At 38.8% G+C, this 24534-nt stretch overlaps 2 protein-coding genes across 3 annotated transcripts in view; one reads left to right on the top strand and one right to left on the bottom strand.

Moving 5' to 3' along the window:
• The first annotated feature begins 6970 nt into the window (after window positions 1-6970).
• On the top strand, window positions 6971-22072 carry fhip2a (FHF complex subunit HOOK interacting protein 2). The gene is made up of 17 exons (XM_088013067.1): window positions 6971-7283; window positions 8574-8652; window positions 9941-10110; window positions 10213-10317; window positions 10401-10523; window positions 10613-10831; window positions 11134-11330; window positions 11446-11560; window positions 11684-11760; window positions 11867-12059; window positions 13335-13507; window positions 14029-14175; window positions 14246-14336; window positions 14413-14556; window positions 15130-15270; window positions 16549-16652; window positions 16738-22072. Exons 1-17 carry the CDS (start codon window positions 7239-7241, stop codon window positions 16847-16849), a joined length of 2235 nt encoding a protein of 744 aa, XP_087869193.1. The 5' UTR covers window positions 6971-7238; the 3' UTR covers window positions 16850-22072.
• The window catches only part of srfb (serum response factor b), a 30577-nt gene continuing 27960 nt past the window's right edge, over window positions 21918-24534 (bottom strand). For both annotated transcript variants that reach the window (XM_015009794.2, XM_015009795.2), the window contains one exon: window positions 21918-24244. In XM_015009794.2, coding sequence (XP_014865280.2) covers window positions 24134-24244 — 111 coding nt within the window. In that variant the 3' untranslated portion in view covers window positions 21918-24133. The remainder of the gene's footprint in view (window positions 24245-24534) is intronic.

Here is a 24534-nt window from a genome sequence, read left to right as displayed (position 1 = left end):
CAGATTGTAGATAAAGTCCAGTTTTCTTCCAGACGTTGAATATCCCATCTATAATGGAAGGAGTAAACAAGTGGTTGCTATCATCAAGAAACCAGTTAATTTAAAGGAATGTCATCGAAGAAACTCATTCAATACAATTTGTAATAAAGCCTAGTCCACACATAGCCAGATAGCTGGGAAAACTAAGACGTTTCTATTCATTTTGCCCTTCCATTCTCATGAAAACTCTGCTTTATACCACTAAAAATGATTATTTATAAAAGCGCTGACCAATTCTGTTTGTGTTTGTGTGTGCACATGGGAGATTTAGTTACAGTCAGCGACAAATAATGTGACAATATCTCTGCATACTTGCTTTGACATGATTCCCAATTGATGTTTTCTTGTGTTTTTATTTAATTTTTCTCATAACAAGCTATTTAAAAGTACCTATGTATCCACACAAATGAGCTTCCTGGCGCCATGTTTAATTGCAAACAGGAAGTTGTGGTTGTTTTGAAACAATCTGATTGGCTGACATACTTTTCAGCTTTGTGCTACAGTGGGTTTGGCGTGTTTAAAAGAACTCTCAGTAGTGGATTTGTGTGGATTCACATGAATAAAAATATTTCTGACACCAGTCCTGTGTGTACAATATTATATTTTAAAAATAGGTGATGGAAATTTTCATTTTCATAAAGACCCGGCTACACTTGTACAAGTGCTAAAGCCGTAAGAAAGCAAAACGTGGAAAAAGTGAAGCATTGTGAATATTTTACAGATGAACTGTAGGTGGCGCCATAAAAGAGATTGTATAATTCTGACCCTGTGTTCTAACTCTCTAAAAAAGCAAGAATTTTACAAAACCTCTGCTGCACACACTGAATGGTAAAAGCTGAGCCATCTGGTTTAACTTTTGTCGATTCTGATTTTCCAGAGTACAGTGATGGAAATGGAAAGATTAAATCATTACAACTAAGGTGACCTTCAACAATCCACTTAAGCCCCAGCTGCCCAGACTGAGCTGCATAATGGTCGTTAATAGCAGACTCATCCACAGGAAACTGCTTACAGGTAGCAATGATTACGATAATGGATACAGAAAATAAACAAAATAAATAAGTAAAGATTATGGTCAACTGTCCATAGCTGAGTAAAAACAGGAAATACAATGAAAACTGGAAAGCCCAGACAGAGTATGCCCGTAAGGATGCATTGCAAGGCGGTGTGACTAATGGAAAGGCATCGGTATCAAGGTAAGAGCTGATAGCCTTGAGCTGATAACAGGAGAGTGGAGGGTGGAGGAGCACATTAGGACTGAAAGCCCAGTGATGGTCTGGTGATTTTTATCTGTTTTTTCTGTCTTTAAGAATTAAATCATCAAACATTTTATACTTTATTCCTCAGCTCAAAAGCCATAAAAACAGGAGCAATGGAGGATATTTTACCATTAAAAGAACAATATTAATGTAGAAATTAACTGAAAATTAAAGCAATGGTAAGTACTTAGATGTGTCAATTTTCTACAGAATATTAACATTCCTTGAGGTTCGTCATGTTTTGTCACTCTAAAACCACAAATTTCAGTGTATTTTGTTGGCATTTGTCATTTAATGACTAACAGGAAAGAGCTGTCAAGGCACTGCTAAAAACAAAACAATAGAGTATTGCTCAGATCCAAAGTTTGGTTTTCAGACACTGATTGCAAATCAGAAGCAGCAGTACGCATTTGTCCAGAATGAACCATTAAAAATGACTTAAAAATGACTCAGTACTTACTGAAACACCATTGCACAGCATGAGTGCGGATTTCTATGGACCACCTCCAAACGGATCATACTTGCTTGTCCTCATAGATGAGTAAACACTCTTCTTTTATTGTGAAGATTATAAAACTGTATGAAGTAAACTTTTGAAGTTGAAGAGAGTTACAAATAAATCTCTAAAAAAATGTTCTCGCTCAGCCTTCTGGCATTTAGCAAATTGAAATAATGTTTATTTTATTTATTTATTTCGATTACGATAGCAATATAAAATAACACCCCTGAACAAGGAATGGAAAAGACACATTTTTTGTACCACAATAATATTAACATGCTCGAAAAGGAGTAGGAAAAAGTAAGAAACTTTTGAGCTCCTACCCCATAAACTTATACCATAAGATATATACTTCTGGATTGAGTTGTATATCATCATGGCAATGTCAGTCTCTGACATTCCACCCAAGTCCAATTGAGAATCTGTGGCAAAACCTGAAAAGTGTCCTTATTTTTTAAAGGGCTTAAGGTATTTCATGAAGAAGAATGGACAAAAGTACCAATTTCTAGATGTGCAAACCTGCTGGGCACGTATTTATGGGTAAAAAGAATATTGAAAAGCATGTATCGTTTTACATCCACTTCCCAAATATACAGTGCTGTGTGTTTTGGTCTTTCACATAAAATCACAACAAAATACATTTTACTTATTAGTTCTAATGTGACAAAACCAATCAGTAGACACACTGCCGGACAGCACTGATTAATAAACACAAGACATTTGGATAAACTATGTTAAACTGTACGTCCTTTCCTCTTAAAGACAGGATAGACAGAAGCATGTAGACATTTTGGTTTCTTATGAAATGTCTAAAATGTTAATTTTAGAAATCTGCAATGCCGCTAAGAGTCAAAAAGACGTACTAACAAAGTACAAGTTTCACACTGAGACAGAAGTGAAGCCATATTTTGAAAAATTCCAAGTGAAACATTTTTCCAGTTGTTTGTTCAGCCAAGAGTTCAGATATAAAAAAGAGAAAGATACACCTGCAAAATGTAAGACTACTGCGTCAACAGTGACTTTTTCCTCAAACTAAACATGTTACAAATCATCATGATGGTTCGCAGTCTGCATTTCTCTGCAGCGTGCATGCATTCTGATTCTCACATAAGATTTTTCCACAGCTTAAAAAAATGCTTTGTCCAAACATTGTATGCATCTTGTCAAAAACCATGAAACTTGCAATAAATCAAGATCTAAACCCAGAACATACACTTCAAATCAGTCTTGCGAAGTTTTTATATACATTGTTCTATGCTCAATTTTATCCAATTTCCAAAAGCTTTTTGCACAGATTAGCCCTTTATCTTTGAACTGTTCAACTTGCTGAGTAAAAACCCAGTGATGAAAGAAGACCAGTGGTCAAAAACAGCTTTTATTAGAGATAAACTTATCAAGCTTTGACTAGTCAACCTGAGCTGTGTATGACATTCCAGTCCTAATTCTATCTAAAACTTTAAATGTTACAGATTTTGAAACAAAACAAATCTAAAATCAAAGAAAGGAAGTTACTTTACTGCACAGCTGAATCTTTCATGACATTCTTTCATTCGTGACATATGAATAACATCAGACTAAACCTCAAGCACGTTTTAAAGTCACATGTTCAGAACATCAGAAAACCAACCACTTCTACTGAACTCTACCAATCCATTCCAAGGAAAGTGGTCCAACCAGACTCATATCTGAAGCTTGATGACTGACACAAAACTCCTGCAGTGAGGATGCAACTGGATGTGTGTATATATGTGAGCATCTGCAAAGTTTTGAACGTGTAGATCACAGAAAATCCATAATAAATTAAAGTTTGTGTATCCAATTCATGTTTTTGAAAATCAGTAAAGTTTAATGTTGTCTAATCATTCCAGAATAGAGAATACTTACCGTGAATGTAATGAGTGACTGTTTGCAAGGATTTAACTACGCTTATGAGATCTGCAGTGTTTACCACAGAGCTCCATCGATCTCCACCAGCAACCACAGAGGACCAATACAAGTGACCACATCATTAATGTAAGGAGTTCAAAGCCATCCTAATACCCAGACTCAACCATACGCAGCCCGGGGGAGTCATTTTCTGTGCGCTATAGGATCCTTTATGCAAGGCTGATGTATTAGCCAGTAACAGAATACAGGTAAGTGCATTACTTTATATCATAAAATATGGTTATATCATGGTTTTGCTTTTTTAAATTTATTTATTTTTGCTTTTTCTGCAACTTTTGGTGAGTCAATTATATACCATATGATCACATCCCACAGCTGGAGCTAGAGTCACCAAATCAGCACAAAACAAATATGCTGACACATAATCCACCTGCAGTATTTGCATATAAAAAAAACCTTTTCCATATTTTGTTGTCACGTCTGTCTTCAGTGTTTTTATAGGAATTTTATGCAATAGACCAACACAAATATTGCATACTCATTATATAGAAGGAAAGGGTTTTAAATTTTTTTCCTAGTTGAAATCAGAAATGTTTCATGGGAGAAACTCTGATAGAGGCTGCAGATAAGTTCCTACCAGGGTATAAGTTTGCTTCCAGCAGGACATCGACCCAAATCATACAACCAGAGCTACAATGGAATCGTTAAAACCACAACAAAACCACAACATGTTAGGATGTTAGGATGACCTAGTCAAAGTACAGACCTAAAGACTGTGTGACAGGACTTGAAAACTGATCTTCATCCATCGTAGGCTAGTTTTCAAAGAAGAATATGAAAAAGATAACAAAGGTTAAAGCTGCTAGAGACATGCGTGTCAAAGAATGTGCAACTGGTGGTTCGAAAGATATCGACTCTGGGGGAGCAGGCTAGAAATGCAGACCACATTTTCTTGTTTTTGTTTTTAAATAAATTTTACTAATACATGAAATCCAGCCTGAACTCCTCCTCTCGTCCAGCGAATGCTGGAGATGAGCGGTTCAGACCATGGATGGACAAAAACCCAAACACAAAATCTTCCCACAGCATCATCCTTTCTGTTTACTAATCAGGAAAATGATTGAATTTTGATTTGGAGATGTCCAAATATAGTGGAGCAACCACAAATGCACACCAAACTTTAGGGTGTCATTTTTAAATAACTATAGAAAATATTTTCATTCCAATTTGCAGTTATGCACTACTTTCTGTTGGTCTATTACGTAAAATATAAAGAAATATACTCAACTCTCAACTTTGCTGAAAAGTTGAAGGAAAATAGCAAGATTTCAAACACCAGAGAGCAACCAAAAGGAACGAATGTGAAACTCTTTCAGTTCGCAGCTTTGCACCAGTGATGGTACGGACATTCACATTTATAGATCCAGGTTACAGTATATACCCCAAAGATAAAGTTAAAAGAGAATCTAAAGCTGCAGCAGTGGAAGGTGTAGTTTCAGTATGCACCAGTGTAACCTACTTGCAATGCCAGTGTCATTATCAGAGTCCAGAGCTTCAAGCCGAGACGAAAAAGGCTTTCCCCCCTCCATCAAATATTCTTGAACCAAGACCAGCCAGCCTCTTACCCAGTATAAACCGTGGGACTTTTTGGCTTGTTATGAAGGCTTCTGCGGCAAAATATATACTCACCTCTAGCAGACATGCCCGGTAGGTAGAGCCTCTTTTCCTTTGCTGAGATTGAATAGTAGGAGAAGCAGTCCCGGTTCTACAGCTTTAAGGAAGCTTGGGGAAAACAATAGCTTATCTTTGCGTTAAGTTTTTCCAGTTATTAAATGGCATTTAACGCAGGGAAAGATTCTGCAATGAGGTGGACTGGAGAAGAATGCGCGATGGAGAGAGCACTTTCCAGCTGCAGGGCGTGTCCTGGAAAAGACAGCATCCTTTCTTTTTTTTATGTCCCAGCCAGTTTCTGTCCATATTTGAACATGATATCAGGTAATTACAGTTATTTATGGAGTCGTATTTGAAATGCCTCGTCTGCAGCTGGATTCAGCCCTCAGGAGAGAGCCGAGAGCCTGCCTGTTCCCTGTCCGGGATTACTGCGCGGTTCTCACGTAGTGGGGTTAAATTACAAACTTGACGGTTACGGTGGAGAAATTCCTACAGAATATTGGGGCAAATTTACAGTTAAAGTACCGGGAGGATCCTCCACCCCTGCAAATACTCAATGCAATGCATATAAAGGAAGCGTGAACTCAGCCTGGCATATAGGAAAATTATGGCGGTTTGAAGGAAAATATTTACAGCTGGTGTATTAATCCTTTCATGAGCAGTGGTCATGAATAGCTGACAATTATCCAAAAGTCTTTATTTTTTCTATTTTTTTTTCATATGCTTGTGTTCGTATTGTTGTCAGGCATTTTAGCCACATTTTATGTGTACACTGCCTCCCACTGGGCGATCAGTGTTAGTTCACAAAAAATGTCTTCAAACTTCAATTGTATCGAAGACCAAAAGTGCCACAATCATGTAAAAAAATCTATACATGTATGTCATAATTTTGGTTAAATGTGATAAATACAGTAAAATAAATAAAAATATTTATGTATACATTAATAGTGTTTTGTACTTACACAATTAAATAATTATATGTCAAAAATCATTAATGAAATTTCTGATTCAGCCTATTAAAAAATAGAATTTAACACGTCTCTGCCAAATAGACCATGACTTTAGATTGGTTAGAATGCACAGGAAGTTATCTTCAGACCAATCTCCTTGTGAATGGATCGCACATTGACTTTAATATCTTAGGATAACATATTTTTAAAATGATGAGGTGTAGCAACACAGGATTATGAAATAATTTTTTATGCTGATAATTATATTTTTGAAAATGGTCATACGTATTTTTTCAATAACTTAAATATGTATTGAATTATAACAGTTTAGACCCTTGATATTAAAGAGATCCAATGACTTATACATAAATATATTAATCTGGATAATCATATGTAATTAAATACATGAAATAGATTATAAAAGCATATGAAAAGTATAAATACCCTTTTTATTTTTATCTAATTGACATTTAAAATATATATTGGTAAATTATGTTCTATTCAAAATTTTACACATTTAAATATATTTTTAGAAATGGATTAATTTATGGAATTAGACAAAGATATTTTTAGCCTTCATTGAGCTCACCTTTCTAAACAGAGTTCAGTTTTGTGCAGTGACTGTTGCCCGGTGCATCGGCGCCCTCTGGTGGTCACTATCAGAAGCGTTTGGCGAGGGAAGTGCCACCGTGTCCAAAGTGAGCCTACCTTTCCTCTGAGCCCTTAGACGTCTTGTTTACAGTAGCGGTGCCAGGCCTGTAAAGTTGCGAGGCCCAGAACGTGCTGCGAGTTTATTGCTTTCATTATATTCTTTCGTTTCAAGGGTCATTGTATGAAACCTCCAATCTGGAGCGAGGCGGCAACAACAGGAAGAAGAAGATAGAGGAATTCTCTAGGTCTTCTCGGGAGAAACTGGTCCAGTCGAAGAACAAGATGTTCTCCAAATTTACGTCCATTCTCCAGCACGCCGTGGAAGCGGTGAGTTTTATTAAAGCTGGACGTTTTTTCTGTATCGGTTTTCGTTTGGTGGCGTTAATTTGGATTAAAATCGGTGTTTTGTCAAAACGTCAGCATTAGGCTGTTAGCTAGCCAGCTAACAATTCGCATGATATTTGTTTTCTGCTCGTTTCTTTTCACTCGGTTCCCTCATCTGTGTCTTTTCTTTTTTTGTTTGTTTAGTTGGTTGATTTTTATGTTTTCAAAGAGTGACAAGTGTATACATTAATGCGAATTATTTCAAAAGCTACCTTTCTGCTCTTGATATGCTAAAAGCTAAGCTAACATCTTCGCTAGCTGTTCATGCTATTTCAAACAGTATGTCGAAATATTTGGACCGTGATGTTGCGCAAACATGCTATTAACCATTTCAAATTGACAGTCCGTTGCCTTTCTGCCTCAGTACTTTGCTAAAATGAAACATTAAATGTTTGCAAGCCAAGTAGGGTGCCTGATTAACAATAAGCACCTAGCTGCAGGAAAACCTGTCCTTCTCCTCCTATTGTTTGTAAAGCTAAACAGTCGACTGGTTTCCTTGCCACCTAGAGGAGTGGTCGTCGATATGTTTCCAGTTGCTGCCTCACAAAAAAAAAATGCAACAGTCATGACCTCGACTCATTGTTGGGCATACCACCATTTGTACCGAGTCAGTTAAGAAGTGTCCCAATAAGAACACCAAATGTTTCTTTAATTTATTAACCAGTCCTGTCTTTTTTGTATTTTTATTTTTAGAACATTTTAAAATTGCATTTACTTATCATTTGGGGTAATATCTGAAGAGGACCACTAGTCCTCCAGTGCCACTGTCCTGCAACTTTTGGATGCATCCCTGCTGCAACACACCTGAATCAAATGAGTGGTTTATGACGAGGTCTTTATAAAACTTGCCGATATGTCAGAAGTTGCAGGGCCATTTGGCTGATTTTTAAAAAATGAGAATAAAACTACTTTGTTGGGTGAAAAACATCAACAAAAAGGCCTGGTTGCTTACAGGAATAATGAGGAAAAATAGAAAACAAATATGCTGGACGTGTGTTTACGTTTATTCTGGCAATTGCAAAACCTGCAATAGGAAATAGAACGCTGTTTTTGAGAGGCCATTCAAGCCACAACATATACAAGTTCATGATTCATATTTAAGGTAATTTGCAGAAAAATAAATATTAAAATACTAAAAATAAAAAGTGATACATTTAAAGGAAAATTTTAAAAGCAGTAACTCACTTGGACACGATGAAATTTAACTGATATTTTTTCTGTCTTGTTTTCCAGCTTGCTCCATCTCTACCCTTGCAAGAAGACTTTGTCTATCACTGGAAGGGCATTACACATTATTACATTGAAACTTCTGGTAAGACATGTTTGAAATCTGATCATAGCTGAAGAAGAAATGATTGTTATCTAGATTTATTTCTGCATTGTTAACACATTAGTCCTTTGCAATGCTGAAAAGGCACCTTGTTCACAGCATGTTTTTTATTTGAGTGACAGTGTTTTTTTTTTTTTTCTTAACTGAGTCAGGCAGGATCATCCTGAAATATTTTTTTATTTTTATATCAGCTTATTTTTAGCCCCGATGGAAAAATGCTGCTGTTTCATGTTGGTATTGATCTGTGTTGCACTTTTTCAGTCTAAAACTAGATATCATCAACACTCTTCTCAGGGTTGATAATACACTTGAAATGAGCTAAATGGCAGGATTCAGATTTGCACATTCTTTGGAAGCCTGTTTGCATTGTGAGAGCAGCCTCACTGTTTCAGAGAAAGCACAAAATGGAAAGTCGCTAACTGTCAAGTATTCTGAGAATGTCGAGCTTGCATTGCAGTAGCCTTTCACGATGCTTAGCCGTCTTCTTTTCCCCTTGCTCATATATAGAAGTAATATTAGATGCTCATATTACGCAAATGTCTGGCAGCTAAAACCCGACTTTTTAAAGTTTGACTCTTCTAATTAGAGTTGCACAATATATTGAATCCTTGAAGCGTAAGCATGTGCAGCATTGCAATTGGAAACGACTAATGTTGCAACTTTTGTAAGTTACTACATTTCAGGTAGCTTGCAATAATGCCAATGATATATTTGGCTGCTTCAATAAACTCTCTCTGTCTGCAAAGGCCTCACCTCCTTACATGTTTGGACAATTATTCACTCCGTTTCTGGATGCTGTGCAGCTGGAAGGATTTTTGCTCTGACTTTTTAACATTCTGACAGCTGCTATGATGCGTAACCATGGCTGTGGCTGCAATGTATTGTTTTTACAACTGGGAGCAGCTGATTAGCATCTCAAATATTACTTGAACTACGACCCCAAATCCCAGGGAGTTGAAAAGGAGGCCTCATGGCTGCAGAGCAGAGAGAGAAGGAGGAAGTTCAAACCGTCTCTTCCATCCATCATAATGGGCAAAAATCATATCCCTGGCAGGGTGGCAATAGCAAAGGAGGAGGATTAGCAGTACTTGCCCGCAAAGGTCTTTAAAAAGAACAAACTGAACTAATGTAACAGAGCTACTTTAACATGCTGCCACCATGATCAATGTAATTCTATAAATTATTTCTATTATATTTTGATTTGGTGTGTTTTACTTTTTCATTTTTGCTTTTTATGGTATTAATAAGGTGCTTAACATGTTTCTGTTAGATGACAAAGCCCCAGTCACAGACACCAACATCCCATCCCACCTGGAGCAGATGCTGGACATTCTGACCCAGGAGGAGGCAGAAAGGGAGTCTGGTGAGACGGGACCCTGCATGGAGTACCTCCTGCACCACAAGATCCTGGAGACCCTCTACACGTTGGGCAAAGCAGATGTAAGGGGGTCTTTCATTGTTCTAGATAATTAGGTTTTATTTAATTGTTTGCGGAAAACTGAGGTGGTTTTCATCAGATTGTTTCTAAACGTTGTGTTTCAGTGTCCTCCTGGGATGAAACAGCAAGTCCTCACCTTTTACACAAAGCTGCTCGCTCACATTCGTCAGCCGCTTCTCCCACACATCAACGTCCACCGACCTGTGCAGGTGAGACGCTTCACCGTCTGCTATTCTTCTCTGTGTGTGATCGCACGTTACTTAGGATGTTTTCCCTCCGATCGATCTGTCAGAAACTGATCCGGCTGTGTGGTGAGGTTCTGGCTGCGCCTACAGAAAACGAGGAGATCCAGTTTCTTTGCATCGTCTGTGCCAAACTAAAGCAGGACCCGTACCTTGTCAACTTCTTCCTTGAGGTGGGTTCTTGTGAGAAGAAATGTGGAGTTTTTATTAAAGTTTTAAACGTCTGGGTGTCAGACTGTTTTTACATTTTAAATGTTTGCAGAACAAATCAAAGAGACCAGAGGTAAAGAGTCCTGCTGCAGCAGAGGGGGGGAAGGACAGTGTTCTGGCTCCAGATACGGGCCAGTCTCAGGCAGATCATCCTGGAGAGCCTCAAGCCGCAGCTGCTGCTGCTGCTGCCACCTCCAGCCCAGCTGCTAACAATAACAACACCAACAACTACAATCTGGTCACCTCGCTGCTTAACCTCACAAAGAGTCCAGTAAGTCAATTTCATATGAATAATTTTGCTCAATTTATTAATTTTGTTTATTTAATTCTGTTCACTGAACTCACCTTATGGAAAATCAGCGACAACCTTTGGCCTGAAAGTTGTTAGCTATTTACAGTATGAGTGAGTTATTCCAAAAATTAAGACAGAGGAATTTAAAATAAAATTGTATTTTGTGTTGGTTCAGGCTGCGAGAGAGAGCAAGACTTTAAGCTGAAAACAGGAAGGTTGAACAGAGTAAAGCAAAATCTGATCACGTCTAAAATCAGGATTGTGTTTTCTTTTCTTTTTAGGATGGCAGGATAGTGGTGAAAGCATGTGAGGGCTTGATGCTCCTCGTTAGTCTGCCTGAGCCAGCTGCTGCCAAGTGTTTAACAGAAAACACGGAGCTGTGTGAGCTTCTCACCGACAGGCTGGTTTCGTTTTATAAAGCTCTGCCGCCGTCCATGGACCCCCTGGACATCGAGACAGTGGAGTCAGTCAACTGGGGGTAAATCGGAGTTTAACTCTGTTTTCATTTTGTTGTCTTTAAATAACATTTTGTATGAAATTGTGTTTTGATTGGCCTTACAAGTCCTTTTTTTCCTCCTTTTTGTCTGTTTCAGTCTAGATGTATACAACCTGAAAGAGGACGCTGCTGTCTTCACAGGGAAGAGAGCTCTGATATCATTCCTGTCGTGGCTCGATTATTGCGATCAGCTCATCAAGGAGGCGCAGAAGGTTTTTTTTTTTTTTAACCAGCTCTGATTGTTGTGCTTTGATGTGTTGTATTGTAGTCTAAATTGACAGAACTACCGATGTTCTCTCTGAAAAGCTTTGTTTCTTTGTTTTTCTGTCTTCCAGTCGGCCGCTGCAGTGATGGCAAAGGCTGTGAGAGAAAGATTCTTTGTGTCCGTGATGGAACCGCAGCTCATGCAGACGTAAGTGCTGCTCCTGATTCATCCATCAATCATCGCACATTGACATTTCTAGACTCGAGTGAGTCGTGACTGCTCCGAAACAAGTTTCCTTTGCATGCTGCCGCAGGTCCGAGGTGGGAATCCTGACCTCCACAGCGCTGCTGAACCGCATCATAAGGCAGGTGACGTCCGAAGCGCTGCTGCAGGAGATTGTTTACTTTCTGCTGGGAGAGGACAAGGAGGCAGAAACTCTGGCTACCGTCGCTCAGAATCCACTCAGACACAGACTCATCGAGCACTGTGACCATCTGTCAGATGAGGTTGTTATATATCATATTCATACCCCTTGAACTTCCTCACATTTTTACACAAAACAACCACAAACTTCAGTGTTATTATGTGACCGAGCAACACAAAGTAGCACAGAACTGTGGACGGAAAAAGATTTTAATAAACTGTGGAAAATGTGGTGTCCATTTGCATCCTGCCACCTTGACTCAACACCAGAACCACCATTTTGATGCATTTGCAGCTTGCGAGTTTTAATAGGAGTCTCGACTATTTCTAGACACAAAGGCTAAAATTTTGCGTATTCCTCTTTGCCAATAACAAAAAACAAAAACAGCTCAAGTTTTCTGTGTATTTAGCTTCATTCATTCTACCATCAACTCTGATCTGCTTCCCTCTTCCTGCTGAAGAAAAGCATCCCCACAGCATGCTACTGCCACCACCACACTAACTAAACATTGTGTGTGTTTTACAACACAAAGTTTTGGGTGCATATCAAAAAGTTGGACATAGCCAAAAACATTAATGTCATTTTCTTTCAGTAAATACTTTAAAATTTCCTTGTGGTTTTGGAGCTGCAAGTGGCTCTTTGGAGTTTCCACAATGGCTCTTAGTAAATGGCTACAAATTAAAAGAACCAGAAAATGTTTTTAAATACAGATATAATAACAAATGCAGGTTTTTAACTGTTTTTTTTCTGCAATATTTGCACTAAATTTAAAAACTATGATATTAAAGTACCAGAAATGTTTTAAATCTGTTTTCCTTGTCATTAGGTTGAAATCTATGCATATATAAACATATATCTATATATATTTATATATAGATACATATCTTCATTTTAAATCCTAAAAAATAGAAGTAAAATCCTGGTTCTTTAAAAATGACTAGATATTTCTGAAATTACACATTTATCTAAAAGGTTGCCTCTTTTTTTTCCAAAAAGTCATGACATTTGGGGCTTTAAAGTTTTATTTTGCTGCTCTGAGAGCCAAATGACTTGTGAGGGCCACATTTTTTTCTAACATATGCAATAATGTATTATTTTTCATTCATTTAACAAGTATGTCTTGGTTTACCACATACATTTTTAATTGGAAATCTTTTTTCTTTTTCTTTTGCTTTGTGTAATTTTCTTGTTCACTGAAGCTCCTTGAAAGCTCTCTAATGAGCAACTAAAAGCTGAGAAATACTATTTAGAGCATGACAAGTTCTCAGAGCACAAAAGAAAGATGAATCATTTTTGTGTTGTTAAAGCAACAGCCGCCTACTTCCCTGTCGAGCAAATGAATCTTTCTTGTCTTCAGATCAGCATCATGACGCTGCGGTTGTTCGAGCTGCTGATCCAGAAGCCCGACCAGCACATCCTGCACAGCTTGGTGCTGCGCGGCCTGGAGGAGAGGAACTACTTGGAGAACAAACCACAGGAGGAGCGGGAGGAGCGGGAGCCCCTGGAGAACGGGCAGCCCCACGACGCTGTGTAAGGACCTGCTGTCGTCCTGCGGCTTCTGCCTGAACAAAAAGCACTGCAAATAAAAATAATGCATCAGTTATCTGTGTTGTAAATGAGCTGGAGAGTCTTCTGTTCAGTTTGGTTTTATTTACCGTTCCTCTGGTGCTGTGATTAAGTAGCAATCGTTGTGATGTGGAGGATTATTAGCATAATTGAAAGTTGTGGATAAAAATGAAATCCAGTGAGCATTAATTAGCTTCTTTACTTTAGCTTGGTTAATGTGATCTAAGGAAACCATTAAGACACACACCTGCCACAGCTGTCTGGTTTTCCTCATCCAGCTGCTTCATAAGCTGCAGAAATACTGATTTCATTCAGCTGTTCACATAAAGTACTCGACATAAGTCAGATTTATTTATTTTTTTAAATTTCTGAACAAGTTCTGGTAAACAATGTGAAGCAATGACAAAAAGAAAAGATTTTTAACATAGATCTGTCTAAAAATAACAAGACAAGACTTGATAATGAGAACAAATCTCCGTCTGCAGGGACCTGGAGGAGGATCCGCTGTTTGGAGACGACCTTTCCCCAGATAGCAGGCTGTCTGGCTCTGACTGGCTCGGCTCCTCACCCCAACACAGCCCCGATCACTCAAAGTCTGACGGGAAAACCGAGGTCCACAAGATCGTCAATAGGTGCTGGATCTGTTCCTGTTGCAGTGCTGGATGAAGCGTCTCTGTTCTAACTCTAGTTTGTTTCCTGCAGCTTCCTGTGTTTGGTGCCTGATGAGGCCAAGTCGTCGTATCACGTCGAAGGCACCGGCTACGACACCTACCTCAGAGACGCTCACAGACAGGTCAGCTCCACTCCTCCAACCGAGAAAGTCTTCTGCTTTTGTCTTCTTCCTTTAAAGGGTTTTATTTTCGCCTCAGTTCAGGGACTTCTGTGGCGTCTGCCAGCGGTGGGACTGGAGAGGAAGTCCGAAGCCTCTGGAGAAATGTAACTTGGACATGCCGTTCTTTGAAGGTCACTTCCTAAAGGTTCTGTTTGACAGAATGGGTCGCATCCTTGATCAAGTGAGTTTGATTTAATATACCGTTATTTTCCGCTCTATAAGGCGCACCTAAAAACCTTCAATTTCCTCAAAAGCCGACAGTGGGCCTTATAATCCGGTGCACTTTATATATGACCAATATTGAGCCACAACAGGTCTAGCAACTACAGTAAGCAGCAGCCAATTTCATTTGCGCCCGTAGAAGAAGAAGCGCGCAGTGCATGCTGGGATAGTTGTCAGCGACTATTCTGTGCATGTTATAATGCGGTGCGCCTTATATATAAAAAAAGTTTTAAAATAGGCCATTCATTGAAGGTGCGCCTTATAGTGCGGAAAATACGGTAATGTCAAATCTTGAAGGAATGTTGAATATTGAGTTGCTTAATCGCATCTGCAAGGTTAGTTTAGGGACTTAAATCGATTCTGTTTTTGATTAACTTCTTTAATTACAAACACTTTTGATTCTCCTAATAGTTAAAGGATATCAAAATTCTTATTGTCTGGCCCTAATTCCCGAGTTTCATATTTGTTTTGACCTTTAAATGAAACTTTGAGAACGAATCGCTTATTTCCTGCTTTGTCCTTCTTCCTGCAGCCTTATGACGTCAACCTGCAGGTGACTGCCGTGCTCTCCAAGCTGTCCTTGCTGCCCCACCCTCACCTACATGAATACTTGCTGGACCCTTACATCAGCCTGGCCCCCGGCTGCAGGTCCCTGTTCTCCGTCATCGTCAGGGTGAGACGTCCTCTTGAAATGCCACAACCATCACAGAGAATGTTTCTATTACTAAAGTTTACAGACTGGAGTTGATTTAATATTGGTTATTTTTTTATTTTGTGGCAGCTGCCTTGGAATTATCAGAAGTTTCATCAGTTTGATAACTGTGTGAAATTTGCCACATGTTTGTTCCCAGAACTACAGTTCCTACCTGGAGAAAGAATTCTGGGAATTTGCTCAGGGCTTTTCTTTTATCTCAGCTTACACATTTACAGGCTAATTGAAGCAGAATCAGAAGGCAGTGCATAAACATTAGCAGTTTTTTTTATTAGCCATATTTAGCACACTGAATGGAGGAAGTCAATGTAAGACAACATGCTAGTGATACCCCACATGCCACTGGCAGCATTTAGCATAACATTAGCATTTTGACTATTTTTAACTTATACACTAATTGTAACATACTGAATGGAGCAAGTCCATGTTACTCAACATGCTTGTGACTCTCCACATGCTATTGACTACATTGTAGCGTACTTTAGCATTGATGCTAATTTTCAGCATCAGAATGTTGGGTTCCAACTGACAGGCACACTTTGGCAGGCCCCTTTTAAATTTCTTCAGAAATGTTCTGGTTTCCTTCTATTGTAACTAGGATCACATTTAATCTTGACCTAAGCGCTAATATACACTCTAGTGCCTTTAACTTAACTAAATACAGCAAGTGTTTTCAAAAGAAGACTGACCTAGGTCCTGCTTTTTGTTGCTGAGAACAAACAAAATATATTTGTTTTCTTCAGTCGAGCCCAAATTAATAAGTAAATGTGCAAAAACTATCTGAAGTTTTGTATCTACAAAAACAATTGATTATTAAAATATTCATGCTTACTGTATTTTTGAGTAGGTTAAAAAATTGCTACATTTTTGGTTATTTTCTTAAAGATGATATTGTTCACATTTGAACTGACAGTTTTGGCCTACGTGACAGAAAGTTTGGACACCCCTGTTCCAGAGGGAGAAAAGACTTTTGTCAAAAACAAAAGAGAAATTCTAAAACGGCTCAAATATGACGCTACTGCATTTACGTGAAGAAGGAAGTTTTACTCATGTCTTCTTCAGAGGTTTTTGTGTCATTTCTTTCAGTGGTTTTTGGTGCAGCGCCACCACAGGCTAGGAGGGGAACAGCTTTTTCAAAGGGGTTTCCTTTGACACAGTACAGTGTGAAACCAAACCGCACCAGCTGAAAATGTAACAAATCAGGTGTGAAAAGGCCCTGGGTAAATTCTGTGTCCTCAGGTGGTTGGAGATTTAATGCTGAGGATTCACCGCATCCCAGACTTCACCCCCAAACTGCTGCTTGTGAGGAAGAGACTACTGGGCTTGGAGCCAGAGGGAGTCACGTACGTACTTACTGACGGCATCAGCCGCTCTTTCTTGGAGGTGACCTCTGAAACGCCCCCTCTCTCCCTCTTTCTGTCCTCACAGCGTGGACCACAGTACGCTGCTCGAAGGTGTCATCGTGCTTGAGGAGTTCTGCAAAGAGCTGGCAGCCATCGCCTTCGTCAAATATCACGCAGCGGCTTCGTCCTCGCCGTAACCGTCCTGCTGCTCCACCATCTGCCTCTTCCAGGCGGACGGGTCAGGACGAGCCGGGGCCTTCCGCGGGCGCCGGCGGCACGGGGTCGGCAAAAAATTACCACTGACTGGTTTCACCTGCAAGACTGTTAGGAGCCCAGGTGGACGGGCTTCATCATCCCCCTTCCTCTGACCTCTGAGCAGGTCGGAGCGCAGCACTGCCCAGCCAGAGGACGAGACGGAGGACAGGGATGTTGATGGAGGTGCACAGACATGTCCACTGGACTCTTGTTTTTGTTTTGTTTTGTTTTTCCGACCTGTGCAGTTTCTCACTGCCCTTCTCTCCTCCATCTTGTCTTCTACCTTTGGAATGAGTGTGGAGTTTTAATATCGAGGAGTAAAAGTGTGTATTTATGTTTCATCGCCTTAGTGTGGAGTCACACCTTTCAGTTACAGCAAAGTGTTTCTCTGTGGAACATTTTATCTTTAATCCCCGTTGTGTTGTCTGTTCGGAGAGAGAGAGGTTCCTGCACAATCCGGAAAAGTTTCCAGGATCAGAAAACTACGGAAAAACAAAATAAGAGTATGGAAATAATTTATTTTTCTTCCAGTTGTCCAAATTCTCCTTTCCTATATTTTTTTTCTTCCCTTCTGTCTTCTGTATATCCAGTCGATGGTTGTGTTATTTTATTTCCTTTCTTCTGTCCCTCCTTTCATCTTTGAACATTAAGACTGGAAAACTCTGGATTTTGAGTTTAGTCTTTTCCAGGATAAGAAAACAAAATAAGAATATCGAAACAAAATTCTGTCCTTCCTGTGTCTTTTCTCTTTTCATGCCGTTGTCCTTCCTTCCTTTCTTGTCCTTTCTTCTTTCCCTCACCCTATGTATTCTCTGCTTCCTTCATTTCTTGTCATTTCTATGCTTCCTCTCTTTTGTCATTCCTTCCTTTCCTCTTTTGTCCCTGAAAAACTGAGTAGGAAAAGTCTGGATTTTGAGTTCAGTGTTTTCCAGAATCATAAAATTATGGAAAAACAAAAGTGAATAATATGGAGACATATTTATATTCATTTCCTGTCCAATTATCTAAATTTCTTCCTTCATTTCTGAGAAACACCATGGTGCTCTCCTTCCTCCCCCCCTGTCTTTCTTCTCTTCTGTCCTTCCTATGTTTCCTTAATTTTCTTTCTTATAAGGGAGTCTTACATTTTTCTGAATATTGTGCAGGAACCAAGAGAAAAGCTGTAGAGGGGAAAATCCCCTCACCATCAACCCTTACACTTATCTGTAGTTACATCCATAGTGACGTACTGCACTCATTTTAAATGCCAAGTCATCTTATTTATTTCTTGATTTGCTTCCATGTTGCCTTTTTTATCTAATGTTTTGTTGAAATTAAGAGTCTGTTTAATGACCGACTGCAGAGACTTTAATTTGTTTTGGTGTCTTTCCTGGGTTTGGCTTTAAGCGCATCACCACCCAAAGATGTGACCCTCCATCACGTCGTGTCGAGCGAAAACGGGGAATTTGCAGAAAATGAGAATTTGCACACAGACCTCACCTCGCTTCACTGGTTACATCACTGAAGATGGGATGATGATGGTTTTACTCATCAGTGTTCATAACTAGTTATCTCTGTAGACAGTAGGCCTGGGCCGCTTTGAGATTCTCATTGTGTGGTTACATCGAGTGAAGATTTCTTTGATTTACTCGGAAAAATACCAATATTATGTCAGTTTAAAAAAACAATTTATTATGTTGACTTTGATACACACATAAAATGAATATACAACTGTTAAACTTAGTTGTTGGTTTCTAGTTCTCATTCAGGAAATAACTTTTTTGTTTCACTGGTCATGAAAAGTTAGAAATTGGAAAAAAATATATTTTAATTTCCAGGTTGATAAAACCTGGTGCCAGCAGATTACCTCCTCAGAAGTTCGCACCCATTTTGTTCACGGTTACCATAGCGACAGCTGCTTCTCCATACAATTTTTGAGGTCAGCTTTTTTGTCGTGACTGTCTTGGAAGCCTTCAGTGCCTGCATGCACATGTAGTTGGATAGATGCCGAGCAGGAAAAGAAGCTCGTCTTTTTAACACTTTGGATGTAAATTTTTGTAGAATCTTATTTGTGCAACAACAAAAAAAGAATTCAGAAAGAAATCTGAAATTTTTTGAAATACAGAAAAGCGTAAAATTTAAAATTAGGATCATAACAAACTTTAGCCTGGAAACATTATCTCAATATGAGTAAGATATTAAGTTTACACGAGACCATCCACATTTTCTTACTACCAGAAATATTTCTAAACAGCCAAATTTTTCACTTACAGTTGGTGTAGCAAACTCCTTTTCAGGCAGCTGACTTGCAGCGTGCAGCGCTTTTTAAAGTATTTATACTTTATTAAGTGCAGAGGATGGCGGTCGTCAAAAACAGCTGTCCATAAAAGCTGATTTTGTCATTCTAGTAGAAAAGTGTACCAACCTTTACTCAGCCAGCTGTCCGGCAGTGTGCAATAGTTTTAAAACTTCTTGCCTCTCAGTAAGAATCCAGGGATGATGCTTTAGTTTTCTCGCCAGAGCAAATACTACAGAACGGATGATTTTGACTTCCTACTTACAAGACATACAAATCTTCTGTCAGCCAGCTGAAAGGCAGTGTGCAGCGGTTAAAGAGGATGCTTCTTTTAGTTTTCACAACATAAAATAGCTGTAGATGTTGACTGTAAATATTTCCAAACGGCAGAATGGGCAACTGGATTTTTGGTTTTATCTCGATGTTTTGCCTCTCAGATGAGTCGAGGCTGCAGCGTAGGTGTTAGAAAGACGAAACCTCCGGTTGGCTTTTCATGTTCGACATCGATGACTTCTTTCACACATCTATCAAACCGTCTATTTCCTGTCTAAAATGTTCACATTACTGTCTGAAGAAGCCTCTTGGTTGACAGGAAACATTCAAGATAAAAAGAGAAGTGAAGTTGCCTTCCTGTCCCAGAATCTACACCAACGTGTAGCTGGATGTTGATTTTCTAGGAGATTTTCTTTCAGCCAGCTGACTGGCAATGTGCAGAAACAAGTGGGGGAGGGGTGACGCTCTCTCTGGCGTCTCTTCTGAAGGAGTTGGGTCAGTTTGGGGGGAAAACGGCTCATGCCTGGTGGAGAAACATATCTTCTATTATTCTAGTCAGGATCTGAACTTTCTCACTTTTAGGGATGAACATTTGAGTCTGAGAGGAACCTATGTCTCATTTTTCTTTTTTTTTTTTGTTTTAATTGTGCTGGATAAAAGCAGGAAAAAAAAACCCTGACTTATAAAGAGTTTTGTCCTAACCCCTTCCCTGTACAGTATACAGAGACGTCCATCGCAAGTTGTCATGACATCCTGTGAGGTGTTGCAGTGTTACTCGTTCATCCTACAGATGACGTACCGGTGGCGTTGGGACTGGTTGTGTGTTGCCTTTATGTCTGGAGGCTGTCTTTAATTTATAATCCTGCTCATAGAAATGTTTGTAAATGTGCTTTTTGTTTTAATTTGATCCCAGAAGGGATCGATGCTGTTTGTTATTTTGTTTGCTGAGAAGAATGGACAGTGTTATTGATTGAAGCCATGAGTATCTGCTCCTTTTGTTTTTGTTTCCTTCTCCAAATTCATCACTCTTGCACCTAAGCTACATTATGCAAACTGCTTGCATGGATACAGATTTGCACATTGTTGTAATTCTTGTTTTGTATGTTTTACTTTTCTTCTTCTTCATGAACCAAAACACCAAGAAAAAGAAAGAGAAGTTGTGGATGTTCCAGGAGTAACATTTCTATTGTTTCTTTTGTTATTTTAACTGTCATGCACATTTTTTAAATCGACTGTTTTGCAACTTCTGGTGTACAGTTGTATATTGTATGTGTACAATAGCGTTAAAGTTATACTACCTGGTGAAAATGCATGCTTGAAGCAATTATTTTTCATCGTGCAGAGAGAGAAAAGGGACAGTGGAGCCGAGTTTGTTCTCAGCTGTCAGCACTTTGGTTTGGGAAGACACTGACAGGAAGAGATGCCTTACTAAACACTGTGGATCCTTCGATTATCCTACAAGTGCATCTCAATAAATTAGGATATCATTCAAGATCAAAAGTTAATTGGAAGGAAAAAGTGTGGCTGGGTAAGTGATGAGACTCCAACTTAAGAGTTGCCTTTATAAATCTTTTCAAGATTGCATTTACCTTGGTTGGTTGTGAATCTTTTACAATACTTTGTCCCTCCACTAAACTTTCCATTAATATGTTTTGATACAGCAATTTAAAACAGCCAGCTTCCATTACTGGACAAGTGCCTGACAGCATTTTCCCCCTGGTTGTGGTGGCAATAACAAATCTTGGTTTTAATTATTAAAAACCTCTTTTACTGAATTCTTTGGAAGAGTGATAAATCTACTGAAATGATCTGAAATGTTCTTTTCCCCCAATTTTTTTTATTCCTTAGCCTTCTGCGTAAGAATTTTTCTACCACATTTTTTCCTTCCACTTAACATTTAATTGCCAAATTTTTTTTTCTACTGCACTTTTTAATAAAAATTACCTTCTGTGGCTTTAAGATTTCTACACTTTTCCTTCCGAACTTCTAATTAATTTCCAGATTTTTTCATTATAGATTTCTTTATGAAAAACTGTTTTTGCTTTTAACATTTCTTCCACATTTTTTATTTAATATTTCAAATTTTCTGGGGGGAAAAAAATCAGCTTTTGAATTGTCAAATATGTCGATATTCTAAATTTACTGAGATGCCCCTGCAGGTTTTGCTGATGTCGGCTCTTTTCTTGATGTGTGAAGATGTACGGGACACCAATCGCTGCATCATGTCTGGTTTTTATCAGAAGTGGGACGGGTCTTATTTCACGGCCAGTCATTTTACACCTTAACGTGGTTTTTCCTACTAATTGCTGTAGAACAGGAAGTTCATTTAGTCATCAGCTAACTGATGGTTATACTTTTTATTCGGGTCCGTTCAAAAACAGCACGATTTTGTTCAACATTCTCTGTCCTGATAAAAAAAAAAAAGTTTGCTTCTCAGCAGATGTGATCATTTTTTCCAACAGTTTGCATTTCATCTTGTTTTTATTACAAAATGTCTGTACAATACAACAAAAATACACAATCATTTCTTTCAACAACGAGGTGAAAAACACAAACTGTTCAATCTTTAAAAAATAAAATAAAATAAACATTTCCTAATGAGTACCAGAGTAAAGAAGTGAATGTAACTTGTCTCTAACTGACAGACTGCAGGACGGCAACATGATCGACAGTCGGGTTTCCTTCGTCATGTTCCGTCATCCCACCAGTTCTGGAGAAACGAGTCAACAATGAGCAATCCCCCTCGCAGGGAGAAGCACAAAACAGGGCGGCAGGTCCAAAAGCCGTGTGAGAGAAATATCCTACAGCCTTGCATTACTTTGCTTTCAAAATCTGCCTTTGGATCACAGGCACTATGGTGCAAAAAGAGGACGCAAGTCTGGTCTTGCAACTCAGACTCTGTCAGTAATCTTAACATTTTAAAGCACCTCAGGACACAATCCCTAACAATCACATCCTTGTTCTCACGCAGAAAACCGTTCTCTTTCCCGCCAGCTTTAAACTTTACCCACAGATGGATCAAGGCAACTAGAGTAGCATCTGGAAATGGATCTACTTGGTCTGAATTAGTTGTATTTATACAGCATCCCTGGTAAAGATCAGTATAAAGCCTTAAAAGAAACTTGTCTTTCATTGCAGCATCACTGGAAGATGTAAACAAATTCATCTCAGCAGTTGGGAGGGAAATTTTTTTATAAAATTAAGTGCCAGCATCCCAATGCAACAAAGGGCACAGGATAGTTTTTCACTTCATTTGGGAACTTTATTTTATTTTATTTTTTATTTTTTGCTATATTCTTGGGGTATAAATATGTTGCAACACTTTTGACTTTAAATTAAGTGAAGAAAAATAGTTACAAGTTTTTTTTTTTTTTTAGATCTTTACAGTCAGAGCAACAATAATAAAAACAATGTTAATTAAAAATGATACAAGCAAGGCTTTACCTAGTCTAGCCGATTTCTCCCCATGATATCTGGCATTATGTTTGAAAAACTCAATATTTTAATTATAATCTCGTGGGAGCTACTGTAAAACTCAAACTGGGTGATTATAGGGTTTTTCTGCATAATTATGATCCAAAACTTAAGGTCAACATGTATTTTTCAAATCATTTTAAGGCTCTTTACTCATTTTACCAAGGATAAACGTCGGTTCATGAACATTAAACAAACGTTTTTGATAGGAAATATTTCAATCCGATTGTCACATCTAATAGAGGGTCCAGTACTGAAATCTTCTCTACCAAAGTAAAGAATACAACAGCAGTAAATTATAAAAGTGTTATACTTTCACTGACAAAGTTACATGATCTGGAAATTCCTTCAAAAAAAAACAAAAAAAAAAACAGCATAAACAAAAATAAAAGCACAGAAAGTTGTAGATAACAGCTTTCTTTCTCCATCTTGTAGTGAACGATGGTGCATTAATTTACACATCCATGAAAATAACTCAACTTCTACATACAAAACCCACTATGTAAAAAAAAAAAAAAAAAAAACGTTACATGCCGTTGCACAAACTGAACCAAGCTAAAAATACAACTGTTCATTTGTTTTATAAACTATTTACATTTCCAAATGTATTTATTTTTTTCCGTTTTGTTTTAAGCCAGAAAGCAAGTCTCTTGTCCTCCCTACCCCCCGATTTCCCCGTTTTACAAAACCCCAGATGTGTGTATGCGCGCCACACACACACACTCACGCACACACACACACACACACACACACACACAGGCACATGCTTGTGCACGGATGGCTCACACAGGAACATTCAGACAAACAAATGTCTCTTTGGCTGGTGTGAAGCTGGTGGCACCTTGCAGTCCGTGTGTGTCATTACATTTTGTCAAAAGGAAACAAAGCTCACGCTAAAAATAACACCATCTAACAGCATAGAAAATAGGCTCCAATTATAATATAGTGATATATCTCCTATGTATTTGCAAATATATATATATATTTATATACCAAAAACATACTTCATATTGTTTAAGGGCCTGCCACACATATGCCCTTCATTGTGTTTATAGATATGTACTGATAAATCACATTCAGAAGAGTGATGGTAAATTTCAAAGGAAGGCATCAATAAATAGATGTGTGTCTGTGTGTGTGTGTGTGTGTGTGTGTGTGTGTGCGTGTGTGTGTGTCTGCCATGTTAAACAGCTCCAGCCGTCCGTCAGTCGCCCTTTGTGCTCTGTGTCGCGTCCAGATTGACCACCTGGAGCTCCGTCAGGTTACTGCTGCTGCTGCTGCTGCTGCTGCTGCTCGACTGCTGGCCAATCAACATCTGCAGAAAAATTAATTCATTTTTTTTTTTTTTTTTTTTTAAACGCAAGCGTATCAGGCGAGAGGGGGGGGGGGGGGGGGGACTACAGACAGCCAATCACAGGTCATCACAGCACACAGCAGCCAGAGCAAATGGACATCCTGCAGCTAATCCACAGCAATCCGTTTGCCCTGGAAAAAAAAAACACTCAAGATGACGCCATAAAACACATTAGCTTAATGTTTGCCACTTCATTTCAATCGTTTTATCCATGCACTGCTACCGTGGCGCTACAGGCGCAGCTCAGTAAG

Source organism: Poecilia mexicana, unplaced genomic scaffold, assembly GCF_051168715.1.
Source record: "Poecilia mexicana isolate PSO_F unplaced genomic scaffold, ASM5116871v1 scaffold_15, whole genome shotgun sequence".
NCBI lineage: Eukaryota > Metazoa > Chordata > Actinopteri > Cyprinodontiformes > Poeciliidae > Poecilia > Poecilia mexicana.
Note: the sequence above shows the minus strand (reverse complement) of the source record. Positions and strands in the feature narration are given on the sequence as shown.

Bases quoted from the DNA above. Each gene is read 5' to 3' on its own strand.
- fhip2a (XM_088013067.1), top strand. From the start codon at position 7,239: ATGTTCTCCAAATTTACGTCCATTCTCCAGCACGCCGTGGAAGCG. The intron at 7,284-8,573 runs GTGAGTTTTATT...CTTGTTTTCCAG, and splicing joins TCCAGCACGCCGTGGAAGCG to CTTGCTCCATCTCTACCCTT. The intron at 10,524-10,612 runs GTGGGTTCTTGT...AAATGTTTGCAG, and splicing joins TTGTCAACTTCTTCCTTGAG to AACAAATCAAAGAGACCAGA.